The 10,410-nt window shown below is 37.8% G+C and overlaps 2 protein-coding genes across 2 annotated transcripts; both read left to right on the forward strand.

Moving 5' to 3' along the window:
• The first annotated feature begins 30 nt into the window (after positions 1-30).
• LOC107715267 (transcriptional activator protein Pur-alpha-like) lies at positions 31-402 on the forward strand. Its single transcript, XM_016521352.1, has one exon. It carries the CDS (start codon positions 31-33, stop codon positions 400-402), a length of 372 nt encoding a protein of 123 aa, XP_016376838.1.
• A 264-nt stretch (positions 403-666) lies between these two features.
• On the forward strand, positions 667-1,184 carry LOC107715268 (transcriptional activator protein Pur-alpha-like; the record flags this gene model as incomplete). The annotated part of the gene is made up of 1 exon (XM_016521353.1): positions 667-1,184. A coding segment is annotated over one exon (423 nt), but the record flags the coding sequence as incomplete, so codon positions are not given.
• Positions 1,185-10,410: the final 9,226 nt, after the last annotated feature.

Raw genomic sequence — 10,410 nt, forward strand, 5'->3', positions numbered from 1 at the left:
TTCCTAACTATACAGGCCCTATGTTTATGAATGCTGGTTGTATTCAAAGTGTGCTCGGTCTTTAGAGAAACATTAAACATTGAAAAAAATAAATGCGCTGTCGAGTTCCGCGATTACCTGGGGGACTTCATCGAGCACTATGCCCAGTTAGGGCCGAGCAATCCCGACATAGCGCAGGATGAGCCGCGGCGGGCGCTGAAGAGTGAGTTTCTGGTCCGGGAGAATCGGAAGTACTACATGGATCTGAAGGAGAACCAGAGGGGCCGCTTTCTGAGGATCCGGCAGACCGTCAACCGGGGGCCCGGCTTGGGAGCCACGCAAGGCCAGACCATCGCTCTTCCAGCCCAGGGACTTATCGAGTTTCGCGACGCTCTCGCCAAACAAAGTGTGCTCGGTCTTTAGAGAAACATTAAACATTGAAAAAAATAAATGGTCTGGTAATGTACGTTAATTCTATCTAATTATTGCATTTCTGAATTTCAGAAATTTTCAGTATTCCAGTGTTTGTTTTTCAAGGCGTGCATAAACGCTGCATATTCCTTATTGCTTTATTTGAGGACTGAGGAGAATTGCATGTAAATATTCCTTTTTTTCTGTTTATTACCTCTTGTACAAACCTAAACTAAAATGCCTGCATGGAAAACACGTCAAGGCTCTCTCAACTGAAAAACCGTCAACCGGGGGCCCGGCTTGGGAGCCACGCAAGGCCAGACCATCGCTCTTCCAGCCCAGGGACTTATCGAGTTTCGCGACGCTCTCGCCAAACTCATCGACGACTACGGAGTGGATGACGAGCCGGCGGAACTGCCCGAGGGAACCTCGTTAACTGTGGACAACAAGCGCTTTTTCTTTGACGTGGGCTCCAATAAGTACGGGGTGTTCATGAGGGTAAGCGAAGTCAAGCCCACCTATCGCAACTCTATCACAGTGCCCTACAAAGTGTGGTCGAAATTCGGCAGCACTTTCTGTAAATACGCAGACGAAATGAAAAAGATTCAAGAGAAACAGCGGGAAAAAAGGGCATGCGAGCTTCAGCAGCAGCAGCAGCAACAAGAGGAGATGCACGGAGACGACGGGGACGAGGATTGATAGTGGAGAGAAACATGCAAAAAAAATAATCAGAATAACCTAAAGAGAAATTCTATGTACTTTGCTGTATAAAAAAAAAAAAAAAAAAAGAGAGAGATACATAAGTAACTGTTTAACTCCAAGGGAGCACCACCCACAAAAAATACAAACCTCCACAGACTGACAGTCCACCCCATCGCTGGATGTCATCCATTTACCCACCATTAATACAGTAAGCGGCTGCTAAAACAAGTAATAACATTATATATGAACTGTGTTTCCTACTTGACGACGACAACAGAACTGAGTGTTTCTTTTTTCCCTTATTAACCCAGAACTTTTTTACATGTTCCAAGATATTCTAAAAGTGTTTGCAATGGAGTTATTGCCGAGATTACGAGGAAGCGGTTCCTTTACGTGTGAGCTAATGACTTCAGCACACATCAGATGTTTTAGTTTTTTTTTTACCAAATTTTCGAATCATCTGAAGAGGTTGGTAATGGTAGCCATGCCACTAAATATTCCAACCATCACCTGAGGGCTAGATGGGGGGGTTGGGGGGGGGGGATATCAACCTGTTGATTGACAGAGGTCACCAGAGCAAGTGGTCGCAGTGTGTAGGTGTCCAGGGGTGGTGGGCGACCTCTTCGCAAACATTCTGAGGAGTATTACCAGTGTATTTTTTTAATTGAAGTTCTTGTCATGCAGATGATATGCTATGTATTTGTGTCTCGTTGTCATGCACAGTGTATAAAAAAAGGTACTTAATAAGTAAGAGCAATGACAACAGAAGAGAAAGAGCTCTCTAAAACCTTTTTGTAACTAAACCGGACCCCTCGATACAAACATACAAAGAAACATATGAAAATGCTCATGTAGAAAAACATACAAAGTATGATTTTGTGAATCAGATGTATTTCAGTGGAGAAGAAAACAACCCACGTTTTTAGTGGGGGATTTGACAAACAATCTGTTAAAGGGTTTAAAAAGAAATATATAGAAATATATATATATATATCAGTCTACCAATGAGAGGATGAGTGGCGCCAAGGAATGCTGTAGTTGCATGTTAACCTGTACACAGCCACATTGAGGTGGATTTCTCAATGTTCGTCCTCAAGGACTCATCTCTGTAATGGTTTCAATGTCTATAATGTCAGTAATGTTTGGTCAAGTTTAATTAATACTTGTTTTTTCTTTTAAGGAATGAGTTGTCCGAGAAATATGTGTACATAAGATAATATATCAACTCTTTTGACTGTTTGATCAGACATCAGTAACAAGTCTTTTGAGACGAAAGACCTTTTTCCTTGGGGGCCCTTGAGGACCTGTGTTGGGAGACCCTGACTTTAATGAAACTTGTTGGGGAGCATACTCTTCAGCATTAAACAACCTGGTGCCTTACAGACTCCGCATGCTTATACACTGGCTGGTGCTTTGGATCTAAGTTTGGGTTCTTGATGATTTTTGTTTAGCTTTTTTCTTTTCCCCTTTTTCTCGTCTGGTTTTGTTAAGCCCTGGCCCTCCTGTATGATATTGCATAACTCGTGGTTTGTTTAGTCGAGAAGCAAATCATACTGATCACAACGAGTGACTCAGAAATCACCTAGGCATTTTCCCCACCTTGACGAAAATTTATCAAATGCAACATGCCTGACAAAAGGATGTTTAGTTTTTCTCAACAAACTCCTTTGGTGTGAGGTAAACTTCTACTGAAGCCTCTCTGTTGGCAGTAATGTGTCTCTGTCACAGACCAAAAGTTTAGTTGAGGGGTGTGGCCAGGATTTTTTCCCCCCCTTTCCTCTAACTTTTCAGTGTTTCTTCACGTAATTTGTCAGTTTGGAAACTTTGCTTCACAAAGGTTTTTTTTTTTTTTGTCTTTTCCCAGTGCTATATTTCATTACTGTGTGCAATATCGAACGTGCCAATGTTGGCAATATATGTATATCCATTAAATATATGATTAATATTTGAAAAGCATGTGGCTGAATTCCACTTTTATTTCTTTAAAAGGTCTATATTTCTTTAAAACCTTTATCTGCACTTAAAAAAAGGTCTGTATCTGGAAAAGAATGAACAAGTTTCACCCAGGTGAAGCGAACACATAGCAGTTATCTATCCTGTCTGCACTTTTTGTGAATGTTCATGTTATAAACCCACCCCGTTTCGTCTCTGTTCCTCTTGACATGGGAGGGTTGGGGGTTACTGGAATGAAACGATGGGCGTGTGAAGGCCTTTGGGTAAGGGGCAATGAATATGTATCCTTAATTTCCCTACAAATACATAAATGGGATGATTCTAATGATGAAGGTGTGTGATGAACTCTTCTCTCTTCAGTAGCACATTGCTTTCCCAGATGGAGAAAAATGTCTGACCAATGTTTGTTTGAAAATTATCTCAACAAGGAATGCCTTGTGCCGTTATTTTTTTTTTCTTTCTTTATCTTAACTTATGTTCCTTCCCTTTGCAAAGAGGTTCACTGAATTACTCATTCGGCGGTTATGCGTCAAATATAATTTATGTACATTTTACAAATTAAAAAAATAATAAAAAGAAATATTAATTTCTCACGAAAAGAATGTTCAAAATCAATGTTTCTGTGTTTCTTTTTCTCGTGTGCAACGGTTCAGGTAGTGGTTGGTATTGTGGCTCTGACTTCAATTAAGTTTTCTCTGTGTACACACAGTTGATGTAGCACTTTCGAAGGAACAGAATTATGACCTGAAGCATGCAGACTAACCGATCTGTAATAACACATGTCATAATGTCATTTGATGCAATCTCCTTTTCCTGTATGGGTACTGTTGATTGGTTCCAGTGGTTAACCAATCTAATAATGTGCACTAACAATACCACTACATTTTCTAAGGAATGTGTGATCATATCTAAGTCTTTTATCATCTTATATTTTTCAGACCAGAACTGTTAAGATTATGAGGTCATACTATAGTATGATTGAAGGGGTCTTTCTCAGAATAGCAACCATAATAATTTTTTTCTTATTGACACTGTTTGAGCTGCAGTTCAACGGTCATTCTGTTGAATGTATCATGAAAAATCATATACATTTGTCAATTCAAGAATGAGTCTTATTTTATGTCTTAATTGTGCCTTATACTAAATCTTCATACATGTTCACAAAATATTGCTGCCTTGATTCTCGGGATTTCATTTAAACTGGACTCTTGTTCTCTTCATGTATCATATTTTGTAAAAAAAAAACTGATCTCTGTTTGGTATAACATATTTCTGATGTTCTTGCTGCAAAACAAGCCAATGATTTAGTTTTATTTATGTTTCATTATTATTATTATTATTAAATAGCATGTATTTTGCTGCAGCAAGGTCTTTTAAAACTTGAATTAATTTGACTTTAAACATGCCCCAGTGTAGTTTTGTTTTGAAATTACATGTAATAGAGCTGCTTATGGTCATGCTACATAGATTTAAGGGCATTAAATTCAGATTTTTATGACAAGATTGAATTATGAACATTTTCATTGTCATTCTGATCAAATGGAAATTTACATTTCCGTAAATGATAAACCTTATGTGAGAATAATCACTAATCATGACCGGTCTGGATGGGCAATTATAAATCAAATATAACAACAACAAAAAAATACAATTGCAAATGGCAAAATGCAATTATAGGGCATTTTATGATCAAGTAGATTGTTTTGGTCTGAGCCCAGCAGTAAATTAAGAAAAAGACATGCTAATTAACTTTAGACATTTTAACCACATTATTTCATATTCTCAGGGCATTGTGACAATGATACATAAAAAATAAGCAAGCAGATGAAGACTGGATTTAAAAATTAATTACATAAAAATAATTGCTGTATTACAATTTACTACAAGAAAAGTAAAGAGAGATAGGCCTATATAATTACTTGGGACAAGTGCACATTTACAACAATTTTTATGACATTTTGACCAATTGGTGGTGCTTTCATCAACCGATGATGTACAATCAAGGCAAGACAGCAATGACCTAAAGCAACGCTGTATCCCAATTCACCTACTTAAACAATGCACTAAATGTATATGTATGAATAATAAATGATTGGTATAAAAAAAGAAATGTCAGGATGTTAACTGTAACAGGATGAGTGGCCGACCAGTTTATAGTGACAGAATACACTAAACAAATAAGTGTGGCATCAAGACAATTATATGACATGTCTTATTACTTGCACTTGCAAAAGCAAGAATGAGTCTTATTTTATGTCTTAATTGTGCCTTATACTAAATCTTCATACATGTTCACAAAATATTGCTGCCTTGATTCTCGGGATTTCATTTAAACTGGACTCTTGTTCTCTTCATGTATCATATTTTGTAAAAAAAAAACTGATCTCTGTTTGGTATAACATATTTCTGATGTTCTTGCTGCAAAACAAGCCAATGATTTAGTTTTATTTATGTTTCATTATTATTATTATTATTAAATAGCATGTATTTTGCTGCAGCAAGGTCTTTTAAAACTTGAATTAATTTGACTTTAAACATGCCCCAGTGTAGTTTTGTTTTGAAATTACATGTAATAGAGCTGCTTATGGTCATGCTACATAGATTTAAGGGCATTAAATTCAGATTTTTATGACAAGATTGAATTATGAACATTTTCATTGTCATTCTGATCAAATGGAAATTTACATTTCCGTAAATGATAAACCTTATGTGAGAATAATCACTAATCATGACCGGTCTGGATGGGCAATTATAAATCAAATATAACAACAACAAAAAAATACAATTGCAAATGGCAAAATGCAATTATAGGGCATTTTATGATCAAGTAGATTGTTTTGGTCTGAGCCCAGCAGTAAATTAAGAAAAAGACATGCTAATTAACTTTAGACATTTTAACCACATTATTTCATATTCTCAGGGCATTGTGACAATGATACATAAAAAATAAGCAAGCAGATGAAGACTGGATTTAAAAATTAATTACATAAAAATAATTGCTGTATTACAATTTACTACAAGAAAAGTAAAGAGAGATAGGCCTATATAATTACTTGGGACAAGTGCACATTTACAACAATTTTTATGACATTTTGACCAATTGGTGGTGCTTTCATCAACCGATGATGTACAATCAAGGCAAGACAGCAATGACCTAAAGCAACGCTGTATCCCAATTCACCTACTTAAACAATGCACTAAATGTATATGTATGAATAATAAATGATTGGTATAAAAAAAGAAATGTCAGGATGTTAACTGTAACAGGATGAGTGGCCGACCAGTTTATAGTGACAGAATACACTAAACAAATAAGTGTGGCATCAAGACAATTATATGACATGTCTTATTACTTGCACTTGCAAAAGTACTCTCTCTCTCTCTCTCTCTCTCCTATACATTGTCTTTACTTTTGAATAACTAAAAAAAAGACTTTCACTTTCTATGGTGAGAAGTTCAACATTTTCAGTTTACATTGTCTCATATCACAAATGCTATAAAGTCCTACTGCAGTCGATATATAGCTTGCAATATCTATGCTATTAAATAAATGTTGACAAATTTTGTAACTTGCATGCAATAATGGCATTATTTTTTAAATAAGTGTTATGGTGGACAGAGGATTAACCAACAGGCTGTGTAACACTGAAGGGCCAAATACAGAAAACGCCATAGCTGCACAACTGGTACTTCTAAAGGAAAGATCATGGATTTGTTAAAATACAAAAAGGGTGCTTATTGGTCATGTCAATATAACTGCACAAGTAGCCAAACACGTACACACGCACACACACACACACACACACGACTGCCATGATTTTGCCAAGTAAGACCTCTTCCTGAATCAGCATATTTTATTGATCCTGTCTGAAAACATATATGGACGAATATGGACAGCTAACAGACATGCAAACTGCAAAAGGTAAGTAACGTTAAAGGCAGGGTATGTGATTTTTCAAAAACACTTTAGAAAACTGATTCGGGCCGAATAGCAAAACAAACTTGTAGCCAATCAGCAATAAGGGGCGTGTCTACTCGTGATGTGGAGGAGAGAGCTTTCAGTGCATGGGACGGACATTAGCCGAGCCGAGCGACAGAAAGATAGAGATGGCGGATAAAAAAACAAAAGAGGAAAACGTCTGCGGAAAGATAAGGCAAGAAGTAGGACCCGTGTAAAATATTGGATCAGCTTTCCAGTGCTGGAGAGAACTCAAGGAGCAGAGGCCTGCGATCGGACGCCGAGGTTGCTTTGTTTCTTCTCAATAGGTGAGTAACACAGTGTCTACAACAGCTAAAGTCTGCCTACACCGGACGCGATCAAACGACCGTTGAAAACCATTTGAAATGTGTGTCAGCACATCATAAATAGAACCCGGCAGCAGTTTTCTGACGGGGATTTGTTGCGTTTCACAGAACTAATCGTTGCCTGGGTTGCGTACGTATGTGTGGGGCGGAGCTATCAAAATAGGGGCAAGACCCTTTTGACCCTTTTGCGTGTTTGTTTTGGTGATTTCAAATATCAACATTGGCTACCAGAAATCACTTACTCTGCCTACTCTGCCTTTTAACTGTTGCTTCTGTCCAAAATACAAATGAAAAAGTCCCCTGTTGCATTGTTTTCACTTGTAAACGGCACTTTATCTGTGCATACTTCTCTCCTGATTCAGGCAAGATGACTTTTTCACAGGGGGAAAAAAATGCATAAAAACATGCAGATTTTCACATTCACCAGACATTAACTGATGCTCTGGAGTGGTGTGGATTACATGTGGATTATTGTGTTGTTTTTATCGGCTGTTTGGACTCTCATTCTGACGGCACCCATTCACTGCAGAGCATCCATTGCTGAGACACTGATGCTACATTTCTCCAGATCTGTTCCCATGAAGAAACTCCTCTACATCTTAGCTGGCCTGAGGCCTGTGTTTTATTTTTCGGATGTTTGGTAAAACAAGACCAAAAAAGGCGTTTAGCACACTGATGTTTTGCAGTGTGTCACGGCGACGTGTCCTCGTCAGGTTGTGTGTTACCGTGGCTTTGGTTCTGTACAGTGCAGAGATTTGTAGAAATATCTTCCAAATGGTGCAGGGGTTATACATGAGACATGTATAGCAGGAAAAACTATTATATGGAGCAGAAGGTTAGGATCGAGAAGGACAGAAGCAGTTCTTCAGCGTGTGTAGTCGCTTTCTTCCTTCATGCTGCTGGGTTTTTTTTTTAAAGATTTGTTTTCACCGATGTGTTTTGTTTTATCTTCCAAGTGAGATTTGCTGTAGTGTTTGGGCAAAGCTTTGCTTTCTGGAAACTTTTTAGATGATGAATTCGTTTGGTTGTGTGTATTGGTTGCTGTTCCTTTTTTAAATCCCAGATTAATAGGATTTTTTTAAATGTTTGTGTGCAAAGGAAAGACATTGTCTTGAGTTTCTTTTATGTTCTTCTCTGTGCTGTTTGTTGTTTTACTTGAAATGTACTGTCAGTATTTTTCTTCCATGTTTTTAGTTTGTTTTAATCCCAGATAAAACAGGTGTCTTCTCACAAACGTTTTTTCTTTTTTTTACCCCCAGATGATCCAGCTGATTACTGGCAATTTGGAGGAGGACTGCTCTTTATCTGCTGTGTCTGTCACTTCTGGAGCAGAGTCATGGACCTTTTGTTGTATGTTTTGGTTTTACTTATTATTACACTAATATAGCTAGAATTCAGAATTAAAATACATATGTTTGTCTACATATATTATCAGAGCTACAGTGGTGCCCAAAATGATTAGAACACTAGTATTTTCAGCAGCTAAAAAATGGTTTTAAGTCAGTTATTTCTATCTTTTGCTGTAATGTGTCAGTAGACAGACTAAATACAGAAGAACTGTGGCAACGTCTCCAAGACGCTTCAAGAAACCTACCTGCGAAGCTACAGTGCTGTTAAAAGTTTTAGGCACTTGTGTAAAAATTCTGTAAAATGGGGATGCTGTCAAAAAATAAATATATTTTCTTTATCAATTAACTTCTGTTAACTAAATTAAATCAGCATTTGGTGTGAGCATCCTTTGCGTTTAAAGTAGCTTTTGCCCTCGGTGCACTTGTGCATAGTTTTTTAGGTAGCTTTGCAGGTAGGTTTCTTGAAGCATCTTGGAGACGTTGCCACAGTTCTTCTGGATTTAGTCTGTTTTAGTTTGTTCCGTTTCTTCATGTCATTCCAGACAGACTGGATGATGATCAGATCAGATCTCTGTGTGGAGCACAAACATCTCACTGGATTATTACAATTAATGGCAAAATGAATGTTTGGAAATGTAAACTGATATTTCCTACTGACACACTACAGCAAAAGATAGAAATAACTGACTTAAAACCATTTTTTAGCTGGTGAAAATACTAGTGTTCATCATTTTGGACAACACTGTTTGGAGCCCACAGGAGTCAGTAGAATATTGTGGATTAATATAAAACTTATGTGGAAAATACAAGCTACAAAGCTATCAGCAAACAGCACAGATTGTTTCTTTCTCTCAAAGGTAAAATTAACCTCTTCATGAGTAACCCTAACTGATAAGATAGAAATGCAATTTTTAGTTATTCAATTCCTCCTGGGGGTTCTGAAGAACTGTTTATGAAGAATTCATTGATAATGTAAATTTACATCTGAATAATAAAACTTTTTTAGAATCAATCTTGACAATCTTGTAGATATATCGGTTTTGTATTTCTTCAGTTTTAAACCCAACGGGTTGAAGGTCCAAATTTCAGTTTCAATGCTGTTTCAAAGTGCTCTACACGATCCCAGGCGAGGAATAAGGGTCGCTGGGAACTTGTAAAGCCCTTTGAAAGCTGCATTGAAACTGAAATTTGGACCTTCAACCCGTTGGGTCCCATTGAAGTCCACTATATGGAGAAAAATCCTTTAATGTTTTCCTCAAAAGCTTTAATTTCTTTTTGACTGAGTAAAGAAAGACATGAACATCTTGAATTACATGGGGTGAGTACATTACATTACAGTACATTACCAGGAAATGTTCATTCTGGAAGTGAACTTGTCCTTTAAGTTGAATATTAAGGGGGAAATCGTGGCCTAATGGTTAGAGAGTCGGACTCGTAACCCAAAGTTTGAGGGTTCGAGTCTCGTACCGACAGGGATTGTAGGTGGGGGAAGTGAATGTACAGCGCTCTCTCCCACCTTCAATACCACGACTGAGGTGCCCTTGAGCAAGGCACCGAACCCCCAACTGCTCCCCGGGCGCTGCAGCATAAATGGCTGCCCACTGCTCCGGGTGTGTGTTCACGGTGTGTGTGTGTTCACTGCTGTGTGTGTGCACTTAGGATGGGTTAAATGCAGAGCACTAATTCCGAGTATGAGTCACCATACTTGGCC

The sequence above is a fragment of the Sinocyclocheilus rhinocerous genome, unplaced genomic scaffold, assembly GCF_001515625.1.
Source record: "Sinocyclocheilus rhinocerous isolate Xijiao unplaced genomic scaffold, SAMN03320098_v1.1 scaffold299, whole genome shotgun sequence".
Taxonomy (NCBI): Eukaryota; Metazoa; Chordata; class Actinopteri; order Cypriniformes; family Cyprinidae; genus Sinocyclocheilus; species Sinocyclocheilus rhinocerous.

Excerpts from the sequence above, each read along its gene's own strand:
- LOC107715267 (XM_016521352.1), top strand. The coding sequence starts at position 31 with ATGCTGGTTGTATTCAAAGTGTGCTCGGTCTTTAGAGAAACATTAAAC.